The sequence below is a fragment of the Podarcis pityusensis genome (assembly GCF_964106645.2).
Source record: "Podarcis pityusensis genome assembly, chromosome: 1".
In the NCBI taxonomy this organism is placed as follows: domain Eukaryota; kingdom Metazoa; phylum Chordata; class Lepidosauria; order Squamata; family Lacertidae; genus Podarcis; species Podarcis pityusensis.
In genome coordinates, this window is record NC_138028.1 from 43,452,203 (window position 1) to 43,469,395 (window position 17,193).

The following is a 17,193-nucleotide window of genomic DNA, read 5'->3' on the forward strand; positions in this document are numbered from 1 at the left end:
TATTTGCAGTGATACAAAACGTCCCGTCCCCCCACCTTGACTTAGGGAGGCTCTGGCAAATTTTGAGCGTTGCTGCTATAAGCAATCTAATAGGTTGCTCGCAGTGTATTTGCAAAGAAGCAGGATATTTGCCCACAGTATCCTGTTTGCCTCTTATTTATCAAGAGCCTTTGCAGCATCTTGGAATGTCTAAGCATAACATTCATATTACAAAAACATTTTACTCACAATAGCTCAAAGCAAGTGGCTTGTCGTATACATAACTTTCTAACAGCTGTGGCTTTGTTAGCAAGGTGCATTCCTTGAATAATGCTTTTGGGGAAGTAGGAAGAGAAGGATGGGACAAGAGAGATTTAGAAATGATTCATTCTCGCAGGTACATTGAGTACCAATCTCTTACATTGTAAATTTCCCATGGGAGGAAATTTTTGCCTTGGCTCCTTCCTGCTATGGTCCCTCATGCCTCCTGCAACCTTTGCTCTGGAAGGTTGTGGGAATGTCCATAAAAATGACTATCAACAAAAAGTGCTTAGTCTACCCACCCACTAAAAGACCCATGCAACGGCTGTTCTCAGTTTTAACATAGGCAGCAATTGGAGCTGGAAAATAAAACAGGGATGGGCAGTTTTGACTCTCCAACAAGCTCCAACTCCAACCAGCCCCAGCTGGGATGATGGGAGGTATACCCCAAAAACATCTGAAGGGCCACAGGACCCCAATCCATGGTGTAAAATGAAGTACAAAAGGAATAATTCTGGACGCGGCAGCAGAAAAATAGAGAAGTTTCACGTAGTACTACAGTGGTACCCTGCGTTAAGTACTTAATTCGTTCCGGAGGTCCGTTCTTAACCTGAAACTGTTCTTAACCTGAAGCACCACTTTAGCTAATGGGGCCTCCTGCTGCCGCTGCGCTGCCAGAGCACGATTTCTGTTCTCATCCTGAAGCAAAGTTCTTAACCTGAGGTACTATTTCTGGGTTAGCGGAGTCTGTAACCTGAAGCGTATGTAACCCGAGGTACCATTGTATAGCCATGGGATGGCCATGGCTATCCTTTGGAGAGAGTAGGAGTATAGGTTTTAGGACAACAGTAATTACTGAAGGCAGGCGGTCAAGGAGGGGGCGTCCCTTGAAATATGTCACATGAGAAAGTAAGCAAAGGTCAGAGACAGTATTAAACACAGCATGGGTAGCCCAGCAGGTGTCAAGTGAAGTTAAGGCTAAGAGATTAAGAGACTCTCAAGTGAAATCCACTTAAAGATCTTATTCAGCATTTAGCAGAGAGATAATGAGCTTTAAACCCTTGAATAGCTTACTAGGAAAGCAACAAGTGAAAAGGATCTAGGATTCTGAAGCTGAAGCAGAGGCTGAAAAACCTAATGAGGGGCCAAACTGTACATGTTATACGAACTATGGATCTGTGCCTTTGAGTGTGTTCCTCTCCCACCCCATGAATTGCCAGCGAGTCCTTGACCATCTAAGATTGCAACTCAAGTGTACTGGCAGGTGACTTTAATCCTACAGCCCAACTGTGGTCCTGCTTTAAACTGGGATCCCACCCACCTGCAATTTACAATTGATAAAAACCATCCCATTCCCTTCAGCTGAGCTCTTCTCCTGCATGCAAATTGCAGGGATGATGCCCCTAATCTGAGCTGGGGGGGAAATTTCCCTAACCCCTAGGGCTAAGCTTCTGATCCAGAATGACCCACCTTCCACAATTGCAATTTATGTGCCCCTTCCCCTCACTTAAAAGCACAGATATGTAGCTAATATGTCCTCAGATTTGCAGAAAGAGTTCCTGACTAAGGGTGGGTGGGGTGCATCCCTAGTCAATTCAGAAGGTCTGGCAATCCTACCTTACAGGCCCTTCACACACATACTAAAGCCCTATGGAGAACTGGAGGGGGGCAAAAACCGAGATAACAACAAGAAAGCTTCACTGTAGAGATTTAAACTCAGAATCAGAATAAATCAATCCAGTTAGCAGCTGTCCATGTTGAAGAAAACACAATCCTTTAGCTACACTTGGGGAATCAACAAAAATAATCTTATAAAACAGGAAAGAGCGAAATATTTCCCCATTTCTAATCCTGACAGAAAAGTTTAGAGGTATTCCTTCGGCACAGTACTGTTACCTCATCTTTCTGGGCTACTTTGCTTCCCTTCATTCACACCCCCATGATAAAAAGGTATGCTGCCTGGCGGCTGTTGCCCCTCTCACCAGATCATTTTAGCATTCATGCAGCTTATTTTTTTGGTATGTCTAATTCTCATGATTCATCCTCCCCTCCCCCCAAAATGCTGCACACAACTCTTTTCGAAAGCTGAGCTCCTCAAAATGTTGTTTCTTACTTTAAATATATCCAAAGTGAAGCAAGACTCACACAAGAGTATTAAAAGCTCTGCCTCATATGAGGACCAGTACAGCTTATGTGAGTTTTAGAAGTCTACATAAACACATAGGCAAAACAAATAGTTTTCAGAAAGTTAGGTATAAGAAGAGAAGGTGCTGAAGAAAAAGCAGAAAGGGTGCAACGTTTTGTAATGATATTCTTAGCACTTTGCTAGCCCCGCTCTTTGTTGGTGTAAGTCAGGGGTAGGAAACTTCTGGCCAACCCCATCGCAAGGCCTTTTTGGCTCATCCGAAAGAGGTTTACAGGCACTGCTGTTTGGTGCCACCTGCAAAACTCTGTGCAAAGCATTTTAAAAGACCCAACTATCTTCTGATAAGCCTTTTTATCTAGCAAATGTATTGTTTGTGGGAAGCAGCAAACTGACAGTTAACCACCATGAAGGAATCAGGGTAAATCTACACACCAAAGGAATGACAAACCTGGCAAAGAAGGAACTAAATCAATATTTTTGGTGCATGAAATAATGACTCCTTATTTTGCTAAAAATAAAAATGAGACTACACAACTGAACTTACACTTACTAATAATCAATATAAAACAACCACACTTGTACATTACTGTTTTTCTTAGCACAGAAAGGAAAGTTCAAACATTATAGATCCTTTTGCTTTTCATAGCATGGGATCATGTTGATCTCCTCACAAATCACTGTCAGCTGCCAGGCTTGAAAAGATGTACCCAAAGCTACCAAATTATGCAGGAAATATACCATGATACCGTGGGCCCAGTTTGGTATTTAAGCAAGGTAGGAGAAGAGGATGCAGGGGCAGTATTTAATCTACCACACCTACAATGTGCAGTGCTATTCATATAACAAAAATTCACACCACCATACAGAACGGTATGACAACATTTGCTAACATCTGTACCCCCACCACCCCCGCTGCACACTGCAGCGCTATCAGAAAGGGGGAAACTTCATACTGGATGCAAGGACGGGGTGAGAAAAGAAAATCACTTGTATTTTAGCCGCTGATTTATCAGTCAGATGGCTCTGAGACTGTAGTGGCAAGAAGTCTTCTGAGATCGCCTGTGCACATTCTGTGTATCCTGCTGAATGTAGTTATTTCTTAGACATAGGCAGATGTAAAATAATTAGAAAATGAAGCACTTCAGCACATACCTTGTTTCACCAAACTTCGTCATGGAACAATAAGCCACAGAGACTGAATTTACATAAAATTATCTCACTCCATTTTATTTAAGATTCTTTTCTCCAGTTAGTAAAAGAAAGATGTGTCTCTTTTTATACATATGTACAAGTTCAGTTATAAAAATAGACAGCACATTCAAAGAGGAAAAAAAGGCTTGGCATTTTCTGATTCCCTCTAAACACTGTATATACACATGTGAATCTGAGCGGGGTGGGGTAAAATCTTCATGATTTAACTTAAATATCCCCTCCCCACCCAATTATTCCCTCCAAATCTGTTTTTTTTTTAAATAAAAAAAACAACAATTTAACTGAACTTATTTCTGCTATTTTCAGGTGTGCAAATTAAAGGCAGAGTCAACAGGAAGCACTTGCTCTACACTGTGGGACACCAGGCAAGGTGCATGAGACTGAAAAATCCTTTGCTGCCTTAGCTAAGATCTTCACCTCGTAACCTGGTTCTCCCTTGAAAGATGAAAATGCCCAGAAAGAAAATCCATTTAATGTAAATGTGAAGGCAAGAGAACTGCCTCCCTCCTTCATCTCAGTGCAATGCAGACAGAATATATATATTTATATTTATATATATATATATCATGCCAAAAGCAGATGGTTCTTGTGCATTCAGAATAGAATACCACAACAAAGAGTTGCACTTAATGGCGTTGCTGCTCTCTAACAACTTTCACTAGCATCACAGAGCTTTGCTACAGTGCTGGATTCATCACAGTGGAGCAATCCAAACCTGCTGGGTGTGGACACTGCTGACAAATGAGTCTTGCTAAAGAAAAGGAACACAGTGAATGGATGGCTTGGAATGAAAGACATCGTTTTAGCTGGGGACTGTATGGATCAGAGAAATGGAAGCATTCCCCAATGCGCATCCTTTGCAGTATGGCCAACAGTGGTACCTAAAACATGTTTTTAAAAAACTCTTCTATGGCACAATGAGATGAAAACCAGGGACAATTCCCCACTACTCCAATTTCTTCTTGTAATCGCACACAAAATGGCTTTGTAATCTAAAACATTGAAGAGTCCCACATAAGCCAAATCCAAGAAATTGTACTGAAAACCCAATGCTATGAAAGTAAATGTATCCGAGCCTGGGTTTTGCAATGCTAATTGGCAATTTGAAACTTCCTTCTGCTCTGTGAGGCAGAGGCAGGAACATCATTCTCAAAAGCTCTAATCTGCCCTATTGTCGTTTAGCCAACCAAGCAGTACTCTAGTAGTTCAGAAGCATGATACTGACAAAAGCCCCTTTCTAGGACGCAGTGCAAAACTCCTCTCTCCTTTCCCCTAGAGTCTATTCTTCATTGCATCCACCATTCATACGCATTAGAACCACCAAGATGTTTGTCCACAGCTCCCTTAAAAAAAGGCGCACCCGCCAGAAGGCTCCTCTGAATCTGCGGGGCACCCCCCCCCCCAGTTTAGTTGCTGATCTCCTTCTTATAAGAATGGAGTTGAATTCCGTATGAAACCTGAAAGACGAGGGGGGCAAAGGGCGCTGGTGTGAGTACAAATGAAGGGGGAGGAGATCTCGCAGCCAGTCTCATGTGGAAGCCGGATCCTTTCCCTGCATGATTTGTAGGATGCCAGAAAGAAGCCTAATGGAAAAGTTAAGCTCAAGCATCCCAAGTCTCTGTCCCTCCTCATCCCAAATCTGCAAAGACAGCAAATGCGGGCTACACACGGAAGTGCACACAGAATACCTCTTGCCCCAGTAGTGCAGTTGTCTTCTCCTCAAGCCCACATGTGGGATGGAAACAAGGCATCATCTGTAAACCCTTTTGCTGGTAGGCGTGGGTGGGCTGCTTAGGAAGCCGCTATGGAGACACACAGGTTCCAGGGTTTCAGAATTACTATCGCCCACCTGAAGTGTGGGCTCCTTTGTATTGTTTTCGGATTGAGGTTTCTGGTGCCAAGGAACCTGTCAGGTTTAAGGGTTTGGAGGTTCCACAAACGCTGTTTCCTTTACTCAAGGGGGAAGTGGCGCTTGACTGTCCAAAGTCTGAAAGTCCAGCAGGTCGGATGAGAGGAGTCTGAAGAGGGCTGCCTGAAGACATACCTAGCGACAAAAAGCAAATTTTTTCCTCATTGGGCCACACCCAGACTATAGCTTTTTAACTGCATACAAAATTAAAACTGCAGGATTAAGATTAACCAAGAGCTTTACTGACAACTTTAGCCAAGAAATTTTTTTTTAGTATCTTGCCCTTTTACCCCAAGGATACCCTAGGCAGTGAGTATCAAAATCTGAGTCCATTCATTACAGTGGATGGAAAGCTGTCAAAGAAAAGGAAAACATTCTATTTTTTGTACGAGTATTTAGTACCGAGGTTTAATCTGACCAATCATAATTGGATTTTGTGATAAAGAGACTTATTAGGCTAATTAGTCCCCAGAAAGCGAGTGAACCTTTTAATTACGTATAAACATACTGATAGGAGCAAAAATGTGGACTTGAGCCGACAACAGTTCTACCTAACTGCTTATCTTTCAGGGACTAGAAATGAACTTTTATACCATCATATGCGCTGGAACTTCAACATGCCTGGATTTCAAGTGGAGACTTAGATATCCTACAAGGATATCTTCAGGGGTCCTTAAGGACGGCTGAAGGCCTGGTGTCAAAGCATAAAGGGTGTTCAACGCCCCACACAGCCTCCTACCTTTAGACACGTTGTACCCATACGCTGCATATGCGGCTGCTGAGGCGGCGGCTGCTCCTGCTTTGGCACCTGCCATGGCAGCTGCACTTCCGGCTGTGGATTTCCGGCTCCGGCCTTTCCCTGTGCTTTTTGACCCGCCATTTGCACCTTTGGGACGGCCTCGGCTTCTACCTGAATGACCTCGTCCTGTGATGGGCATATCCTGTATTGAAATTCCTTAACAAAACCAATGAAGAAAGAACATTTAGTGATGTGTAACAAATAGTGACTGTATAATTAAATATAATTTAGTAAAGGAGACCAAAATGTTTTGCCTTCATAAGCCCCCATCCCCTTTCAAGGAAGTTACCTCATTCTTCAAGGCAGATAATATTCTGTCACAAACAGCAGAGATATTTAGAAAAGTGACTTTGGGCAACAGTCGCCTGCTACCTGAGCCTTGTACGACCGAGTAAGACTATCTCCACTATGACAATCCAATGCTTGTCCAAAAACTAAACTTGTTTGATACATTTAAAAAGACATGCTTGGGGATTAAAATGTATGTCCTTGCTGAATCCATTGTAACTGCTAATCTTGTACTGATATATTGTAAAATATTTTACATCAACGTTTTATGATCTACCCAAGTCTACTTGAAGCAATTCAGATTTGTGCCTTAGGAAATTAATTTGTATACAGTGGTACCTCTGGATGCGAACGGGATCTGTTCCGGTGCCCCGTTCGCATCCTGAGTAGAACGTAGCACACGAGTGCGTGTGTCGCTGCTTCCACGCATACGCATGACGTCATTTTGAGCATCTGCGTGAGCGGCGAAAGCCGGAAGTAACGCGCTCTGTTACTTCTGGGTCGCCGCGGAGCGCAACCCAAAAATTTTTAACCTGAAGCTACTTCAACCCGAGGTATGACTGTATAAGCATTTAGCTTGCTCTGCTTGATACTTCATCGTTTTAAAAAACATAGCTTAATCTTCCATCAAAGGGAACTAGTTCAATAAAATCATCCACTTACTCAAGTGTATACTATTCTAGCGACTTTTGAAAGCCTTTCTTCAGAAGCAACAACAATGACCTTCCAAATCAATTAAACAAGAACTGCAATTCTTTTTAATTTGGGGTGCCTCATAAGTTTGGTGACAGAGCTCAGAGATACAATGTTTTAGAAATATTATCTTAGAGTTTATACAAGGTCAAAGCTGAACTGCCCTAAATGGCTTCGGCCCAGTATACCTGAAGGAGCGTCCCCACCCCTATTGTTCTGCCCAGATACTGAGGTCCAGCTCTGAGGGCCTTCTGGCAGTTCCCTCACTGTGAGAAGCAAAGCTACAGGGAACCAGGCAGAGAGCCTTCTCGGTGGTGGTGGCGCCCGCCCTGTGGAATGCCCTCCCATCAGATGTCAAGGAAATAAACAACTACCTGACTTTTAGAAAATATCTGAAGATAGCCCTGTTTAGGGAAGTTTTTAATGTTTGATGTATTTATCGTCGTTTTTAATATTATGTTGGGAGCTGCCCAGAGTGGCTGGGGAAACCTAGACAGATGGGTGGGGTATAAATAATAAATTATATTATTATTATAACTGAGGGATGGGGAGTGGGAAAGGCAATGGTACGCAATGTTCTAACCCAATGGTTCCCAATTAGATATGTATTGTGGACCCCCTACTTTTGTAAATTTTGATATCTTTATGGTAGTTTTTGCCATGGACACCCTGGATGGGTTACACAGACATCCTGGGGTTCACAGACGACCAATTGGGAACCACTGTTCTAAACTGTAAAGCTGATGGCCTGATCCCATAAACCAGTAACATTAGTCAGCTTTGTGGAACTACAGCAACTCTACCCACTACCTGGAACTTGCACTGCTGATAGCTACCGTATTTACTCGAGCCTAATGCACCATCGAATCTAATGCGCACCTCAATTTTCAGAACCTTGAAAGCAAAAAGTATTTGCTGGCAAATGTAAATGTGCCATTGAATCTAATGAGGACCTTAATTTTCACAACATTATTTGGCCAAAAAAAGGTGAGCATTAGATTCGAGTAAATACGGTAATTAATAGAGCCCCCTTTTCAAACCGGTAATTTCAGGAAACAGTTGTAACTATTCAGACTTGGACAGAATGGAATTAAGAGAACTGCAATTTGTCTGCATTCTGCAATGGCAACTCAGCCAAACGAGTCAGGGAGAAGGATCGAGACCCCCATTTCCCTTCTGGTCACTTTTCTTTTCAATGCCTCCTGTGAGAGACAATGCTGCAGTCAAGAACTAAAAGGGAAGGCAGAGCAGTTGAAGGTGTTTCAAAATTTATTTTTCGACTACATATACCCCTAAGCAAGAAACCTCTCAAATACAGTAATGAAAAGAAGCTTGGCACTTCTGATATGGGTATAGGTCAGTATTATCCTCCTCCTAAACTGTAAGGCAAATGGGGCGCTGAAAGAGACAGGAGTTGCCTAAACCCATCCAGTTAAATTTACAGCCGAGTTGAGATTTGAAATAAGAGCCAACTTCATACTTTTGTCCTTATTCCAACTTATGAAGCTTATTTAGAATCAGAAGAATTAAGCGGTGAATGATCAAGCACATTAGATTTCACCTGAGCTAACAAATCTGAAGGAGACATTATTTGCTAGATTAACTCCAGTCCTGCCCGTAAGCAAATCCAGTGCTCAGAAGCATGGCCATATACAGAGTTCACATTATGCTCCTTGTGCGCCATGTTTAAAGACAAATACTAACCATTCATGTTGTCAGACACTGAGCCCGTGATGGAAGCAGGAGAGTTAGTAGCTCTTGACTGAGGCGCTGAAGATGCTGGATCATCCACAATCACCAGCATGTCATTGCTGCTATCGTCAGGTGGGATGGATTCCATGTGCAACTCACTGTTGATGGAAATCTAGATCATATAAAAATAAAAGTCTGTAAGTTTACATTAAGCTATGCTTTTGGATTAAGCCTGCATGCTGAAATCAGTGCCCTATAGAAATAATGCAAGACTATAAAAACTGCTAGAAGCCTTGGAGAATGAAAGGGTCCTACTTTGTCTTCTACAAAATGTGTTGCTGCCTCCCTCACCTATCACAAATGGGACCCATCAATGAGAAGAACCTCTTTCCTCCTGCCATTCACCTATTCTTATTGAGTGTGGGCACTCTGAAGCAGCCCTATGATGCGGATCTTAAATTTTGAGTTGGCTCAAACGGGACAACTTTTAGGGACCATGGTCCCAAGTTATTTCAAGTTAAAGCCAGAACTTTGAACTGAACCTGGAAATGTACGAGAAGTCAGTGCAAGATACTTTAAAATAGATATCAGATATATGGTCAGAATGGCAAACGGCAATCTGATGTCTGCCTTGCCCATATATTCAAAGCTAACCTGGAAGTTTCTAAAGATTGGAAAAGTGTTGTACAGTGGTACCTCGGGTTACATACGCTTCAGGTTACATACGTTTCAGGTTACAGACTCCGCTAACCCAGAAATAGTGCTTCAGGTTAAGAACTTTGCTTCAGGATGAGAAAAGAAATTGTGTAGCGGCAGCGCAGCGGCAGCAGCAGGCCCCATTAGCTAAAGTGGTGCTTCAGGTTAAGAACAGTTTCAGGTTAAGAACGGACCTCCGGAACAAATTAAGTACTTAACCCGAGGTACCACTGTACGGCTATCTCCATCCACAGCTGGTGTACACTGCAATAATCTCATTGCCATGTATGAAGCAGCCCAATGGTGTTGGTAAAGAAATTCCTACCTCACTGAAAGGGCTGGGCATGGCAGAGTCAACACTAACAAATGACTCATCCCCGTCAGCTGAGAGGTTGGAATTATCTGCAGATGGAACAAACGGGATCACCAGATTCATGCCTTCTTTCCTTTTCCTCCCGTCTAACTCGTCTTCCTTCTTCTTCTGAAATCAAATTAAGGAAACAACTATCAAAAGGGCTGGAAAACATGGAATAGTGGCTAAAAGCAGGCCCTTTACTGAACTTTGCAGTGCAATTCTCCAACCAAAAAAATTAACAAAAATGTGTGTTTTAGTGAAGTGTGCATAAAAATGCATATATTAGTGAAAATAACATACAAAATGCATTATATCAGGAACAACTATTTACAAAAATGTGCATATTAGAACTGTATAATGAAAATTTAAGTTATCTACCAGGACCTAAACTGTTTGAGGAAAACAGCAACATTTTCAATGCCAGATTAGAAACACTGCTATCCAAAGGAGGCTCTATTCTCAAGTATTATTATTTCAGGAAAATTCATTTCAGACAGCAAAAATTATATTTATTGAGAATTTTCATTCTCTTCAGAAGTGAGCTACAATCAAATTAGAATGATTAGTTTCCCACTTTAAATCTGAATTAACCCTATATGTGGAAAAGCAAATACAAAGCAAAAGACAGAAGAACAACATTCTTTAAAACAGAGACACATCCACTGGAGAATTTGCATCACTTGCTCTCCCAGGAAGATTGAACCTCCTTGATCAGGAAAGCACTAAAATTAACCTGAGTGGGACAGGTGGCCTTACTGCTCCTGAAGGTAATAATAATAAAAAACATTTAAAGCAATAATGTAACAAAATAACAGGAGTGTTATTTGAAGTACCTTTTCAGCATATTTTTCCCTCTTTCGTTTACGCTCTTTCACACGATTTGTCTCCTCCTGCTGCCGCTTCTCCTCCTGACGCTGGCGCACTACCAGTTAAAAAATAAAGTCAGAAACCATTATTTACCAGAAGAACTGCAAAATTCTTGCAAAACACAAGAGCCCAGTTGAACGCAATTGGAATAAGGCCTGTGTTGGTCCTTTAACCCCAACAATGTAACTTCATCCATTATCATGGTTCCATTCTCCGTTCCCTCAAAAAAGTCTGACTATCAGACCCAAATCCAAGAATAGTATCCAACAAAGTAGTTCCATTAGCGCAACTATTTCTGATTGTACAATGGAACTTCCCCTTCCACTCATCTTCCTTGGACACACCATGTCCTCCCCAAATCTGCTTCAGAGAGTTGGAGGAACACTCTCTGGAACAGTTAAAAAGAGAAGGCAGCATTTCTGCTTTTAAATAGGAGCGTGATTGTGAGATTCTTAAGCTTTTAGTTTTGTAAAACAGCACTCTGAAGCAAAATTGGAGTCAAATGTCTCAACTGCCTTTAATCTTGATACTGAATGCATCTATTTAAGGGTGGATCCAGATAAAATAGTTGTGCTTAGCTCCCACTGAAATAAATGGGAAACGATCAAGACATGACTTTCTGTTTGCACTTATTTCAATGGGACATAAGCACTTAGCTTCTTCATATACCTCATTTTATAGTTATTGATACAAATAAATTAGCAAACAAAAACACAGGCACACAATGGGAGCTGTTGAAGTATATGACAGAGGTAGGAGTATGGACTCACACATACATTTTTTCTCAAGTTCTTCATCATCCAGAAGAAGACTAACCACCTCCTTGGGTTTCAAGGTGTCGGGTTTGAAATTGCCTCCTGAAATCACCATCCTTTGAATCTATGGAAAAGAAAAAATGCATCTGAAATTTTCTTCTCAGATTATTTAATGCCAGAGACAATCAAGAGAAAGTGGAGGCACTTTATCTAATATCTATTAGATTGAATGTGGGAGAAATATTATGATTTTTTAAGTCTGAACTTTGAAAGTTGTTTAAAAATGGCCATGTTATTTTGTAATTCTAATCCCAAGAGGCACTCCATGGCACAAGAAGGTATGTGTGAACCCTAAAGTAGTAAGAACTTTGGTGCTATGTACAATTTACCCATTACTGCTGAGTGCTACACTTCATTACAGGCATATAAAGGTAATCATTTCCCATTAGGTGGTATTATCTTTGCTGGAGATTAATCTCTGATTTCTCATCAATCACAGCTCAATTTCCTTGCTATCCCTTCTACACCACATTATTCCATATTTTGTTACCCTTACCTCACTTTTCTCCTTGGCCCTCTGCAAGATGCGTTCCTCTATGGTGCCTTTACAAATCAACCGGTACACAGTGACCTGTTTGGTCTGACCCAGCCTGTGAGCTCGATCCATGGCCTGCTGATCTACTGTTGGATTCCAATCACTATCGTAGAAAATTACCTGTCAGGGCATTTTTTTGAGGGGAAAAGGTTACAAATACAAAACTGATTCTATGGTCACCACCCAAAGTTTGTACTGCACTTTAAAATGATAGTAAATAGCGTTGCCTTAAGAATGATAACATCTTAGTGATTTTTTTGCGGTGAACCCAGATACAAGTCAAGTTCTGTATAAGACCATAATTATTTAAAGTCTGCTTTACACATTACTATTACTAACATGGAGATCAACTTCATGCAGCAAAAAGCATGTGCACAATTCACATCTGAAATGGGGTAAAAATTATTTGTTTTTCCAGGTTTAGATTACTGGCCAGTCATAACACTTCATGAATTATGTGGGGTTGTTTTCTTTTCTTTTGCTACGCTATAATTGTCTTCATACTGGAAAAAAGACAATGCAAGAAGCAGCCATCATATTCAGATTTAGGAAAGCAAAGGTAGTGAAACTTTATATTATATCAAATAATTCTGTACTACCAGGAATATCCAAGCTCTGTTAATTAATCAGACTATAGTAGCTTTATGCTTTTTGACATATGAAATATCCTGTTTTAGTGCTTCTTCCTTTCTGCTGAGTACAAACTATCCTGGAATAGCCCACAGTGTTAAGAAAACATTTTCAAACCAAGCTGTTTACTCACTGTATCAGCAGCTGTAAGGTTAATGCCTAAGCCACCAGCTCTTGTGCTTAACAGGAACACAAAGATATCATTCCTACAGAGAGAGATAGAAAGAACAAAAGCAACCATTGCAGTTGTGTTGCTACATAAACATTACTTACGACAATAATGACTATTACCAGGAGGGTTTTGACTTTTGCAATCAAAGACAGAATCACTTCACCCAACAGTTTATTATTATAATACCAACGTATCTGCCTTGATTTCTAATATTGATTTTATGCTACAGGACTTGTTGCACTGTGGAACTGTGGCCTTTTTGATATGGCTAAATCTTTAATGATGGCAAAGAACTCAATGCTGGAATACCACCACAAATTTCATCACATGAAATTACAACACAAAACTCCCATGATTTTCCGAGTTAATGGGGGTGGCAAATTAATTTTGTTTGTTTCTTTGAAACAACATGGAAACCAGCATCAAACTTTCATTAGATTCCAGTAGATTTCCAAAAGTGGCTGTTTACAATGTGTAAAAGATAACAAAAACCACAGAAACTGCAGGGTTAGGAAATGCCAGGAAAAGGTACCGTTGGTACTCACTTGAAATATGTTTCTAAGGAAATGAAGAACCAACACAGCCCTAGTGTTTAAGTGAAATACTAAGGGTGGTTCTTTGGACCCTCATGGGAGGAATTCATTGCAAGTGCCAGACGGAACAATCCATGTTCTCCTCCCCTTGTGTGCTTATCTAGGGGGTTCTCCCAACCCCACAAGATCCAATTTTGGGGGAGTGAGGGGGTGAAGACTCACTGGGCAAGAAGCCCTTGGTTCAGGCTTCAGCTGCCAGAAGTAAGTAGTTGCATCCCACCCATAGCTTAGATGCTGAAGAACGACAGTGTAAGTACAGTTTGTCATAAGCTGGGATCCAATGGGTTGACTGTGCAGTTTCACTTACAAAGGTTACCTGGCTCTTCCTTTCCATCACCCCTTGGCCGATGTATAGCATAAACATATTCCTACAAGAAGAATGGAGGGGCCCCAACACTAACCATATTCCATAGGAGGATGGAGGAGCCTGTGTACCTGGTGATTTGGAAACTACTTAACAGAACCCCATCGCAATAATTCAACAGAAAAAGCAAAGGGAAAAACATACCTGTTCTGAAAGTCAGCTACCATATCTCTTCTCTCAGAGATTTTTGAAGACCCATCTAACCGCATATATGTATGCTTCCTGTAAACCATGTACTCCTACAAGAAACCCAGAACAAAATCTCAACATTTTTTATCTAGATTTTCAACAGAACAAACAATTATAGTTGTTTTGAACATCACAGTGCCATGTAATATTGTGTGAGCTTCCAATATGCCAGAAGGCTACTAATGTAATTTTAAAAGCAAAATAAACTGTTTGCACCATGCAGTGCTGCTAAAAACATACTAATCCTGAACCTGTTGAATTAAAACCTGATTATTAAAAAAAGACTGAGGTGCTCAGGAAGCCTGTGTCATGTAGGTACTTCATTGCTCACCATTCAGTTAATATTCATTTACTGGGCAAATTACCAAGCGATGTTCAGTCCTTTGTTCGCACCATGTACTTAACTATTTCTGACCTCCACGGCCATTGTTATAATCTAAAATCCATAAACAGTTTCAGGCCTCTTTAAGTTTTATTTGTATTTCAATGTGCTCAAAATTATATCCAAGACGGTAGATTTTTGTATTAATTCACAAGCTCATCTCACTCCTTTTACACGTTATTCTGTACTTGAATTAATCTCTAAATTAAATTTGATTTTAATGTATGCATGTACTTTATTCTCTCTCTTTCTCTCTCTCTCTCTCACACATACACACATATTGAAGCAGGAGGAGGAATGTTATTTGCAACAATATGAGCAACAGCAATGAAAGAAGCCTGAAGGGGACTAAGGAGCACAGGAGCACATAGTTTTTTGCACCTTTCTAGGTTCAGAAGAATATATGCACATTTGCTTGGTTTACAAAACATACAATACACAAAGTTTAATATTTTTGATGCTGAATTTATTTTCAAGAAGCGTATATAAAACTCTGACAACAGACTTGTTTCGGGGGGGGGGGGAGTGTAATCAATAAACAAGCTTTGGTATAGCTCAAGGTCATAATGCTGTTGTTGTTAACTGCAAATATCAGGGTTCATATCTCCACTCAGCCATCAAGCTCACTGTGTAATCTACAGCCAGTCACAGTCTCTCAGCCTAACCAACTTTCATGGGGTTGTTGCACGAATAAACAGGAAGGGGGAGAAACAGGTGCACCACCTTAACTTCATTGATGGAAAGGTGTAATACAGTTAAATAATTTTTTAAAAGGTTTCACTGGGATCAAAGGAGTTGGGTGACTCAGTGGTCTCATTTGAAGATAAAACCAAACCATGTTTGTTTAGCTAAACTGTAGCTTGTTTGCTGCACTGTATCCAGTACTGTAGTTCTTCTTTTTCCCCATCCATAAAAATAGATCTTTGAAAATGAGGATAGCCTGCCAAGAGCAGACTGAGTAAGGGAATAGGTTTTGTGTTTTATATTGTTTAAATGAGGTATGATATAAATATTGAGCATGCTAAAAGGTAAAGGACCCATGACAGTTAAGTCCAGTCGCAGACAATTCTGGGGTTGCGGCGCTCATCTCACTTTACAGGCCGAGGGAGCCGGCGTTTGTCCACAGACAGTTTTTCTGGGTCATGTGGCTAGCATGACTAAGACGCTTCTGGTGAAACCAGAGCAGCGCACGAAAACGCCATTTACCTTCCCGCCGGAGCGGTACCTATTTATCTACTTGTACTTTTTGGCGTGCTTTCGAACTGCTAGATTGGCAGGAGCTGGGACCGAGCAACGGGAGCTCATCCCCTTTGCGGGGATTCAAACCGCCGACCTTCTGATCAGCAAGCCCAAGAGGCTCAGAGGTTTAGACCACAGCGCCACCCACGTCCCTCCATTGAGCATGCTGCGTGAATGCAAAAGAACAGTAGTGTTCTTGCAGTCCATCTTTTTGAATTATTAAAAAATATATATGAAATATTAAGAATATTCTTTCAGGCCTTGTGCATGAAAAAATGTTGCAACCACAAACAAAAAATAAGGATAAAAACCCAAGTTCCTATTTAGAAATCAAAAAAGAAAATATTGAACTGCAATCAATGCTTAGTTCCTGGAAGGATATTATGACCTCAGTAGAGTTCATCTCCCACCAGAGGGTATACTGGCCTTCCACTGAGGAAAGGGGTGGTATATTAGAATCTGTCTCAAATAGGTTAAGTACATTTGCATGGATTAAGGAGGAAGAACTGAGCTAAGGCTTAATGAATTATGGTAGCTCTTCTTGCTAATATAGACCAAGACAGTTAGAATGATAAAACATAGTTATTTAATGACAACTATGGTATTTGGGATGTTAACAACAGCATAATAATTACAGTGGAAGATTCAAGAGTTTTTGCAAGAAAGTCTTTCAGATAGTTAACAGCACACAGGTTGTAGACTCTTTTTTATCTTTGTAGCTTTTTAAAAAGTAAAAAAGATACTGCTAATCCTAGAGGGATAGTTATATTAAAACCTCTTGAATATCCTGCCATTAAGCCTGCTCAGCTGACGCTGTCAGCATGACACTAGAAGTACTAATCCTTGAAAATAATGAAATCAGTCCTGGGTAGAGTGTGCTGGTTTACTGAGGCAGCAGATAAAATAAGTAACTTCATCTCTTCCTTCCTTTGGTAAACTGCAAATGACAGGGACTTTACAACAATAGAAAAAATATATACACCATCCAATAGTAATTATTCAAAACCAAGAGCAACCAAGCAATTGATTTAGAGCCTGGTCCAATAGTTCTACTGAACTATGATTCTGTAAGTGGTCCACTTGGTCAGTCTGAAAGTGACAGGGTTACGCTGGTGCAGCTAAGTATCTAGGACTTCACTTGGACAGCAACACAGAACGGCATGACTGCAAGGGGCCAGATCTTACATAACTTAGGGACAGAGCAGAGAGTGGGGGAAAGTATGCATGATTCTCTGTAAATGTATATCCTGGTCCAGCATGCTGCTGCGCTAGCAAAAGCATGCAATCCACACAGCCTCTCCTTTCCTTAAAAGATTGTATTTATGTCAAATACTATATTTCCTTAGTCATTAGCTTCAGTTTCTCCTTCATGCAGGG

The 17,193-nt window shown here is 40.9% G+C and overlaps 1 protein-coding gene across 3 annotated transcripts in view; it reads right to left on the reverse strand.

Annotated features, from left to right (window-relative positions):
• Nucleotides 1-3,586: 3,586 nt before the first annotated feature.
• Nucleotides 3,587-17,193, reverse strand: part of INO80 (INO80 complex ATPase subunit) — a 56,295-nt gene continuing 42,688 nt past the window's right edge. For 2 of the 3 annotated variants that reach the window (XM_080996400.1, XM_080996398.1), the window contains exons 28-36: nt 14,151-14,245; nt 13,011-13,083; nt 12,209-12,367; nt 11,674-11,776; nt 10,864-10,952; nt 10,001-10,156; nt 8,992-9,151; nt 6,247-6,462; nt 3,587-5,642 (exon numbers count right to left, since the gene is read on the reverse strand). In XM_080996400.1, coding sequence (XP_080852526.1) covers nt 5,437-5,642; nt 6,247-6,462; nt 8,992-9,151; nt 10,001-10,156; nt 10,864-10,952; nt 11,674-11,776; nt 12,209-12,367; nt 13,011-13,083; nt 14,151-14,245 — 1,257 coding nt within the window. In that variant the 3' untranslated portion in view covers nt 3,587-5,436. The remainder of the gene's footprint in view (nt 5,643-6,246; nt 6,463-8,991; nt 9,152-10,000; nt 10,157-10,863; nt 10,953-11,673; nt 11,777-12,208; nt 12,368-13,010; nt 13,084-14,150; nt 14,246-17,193) is intronic. The other variant, XM_080996399.1, reaches the window with a different exon arrangement.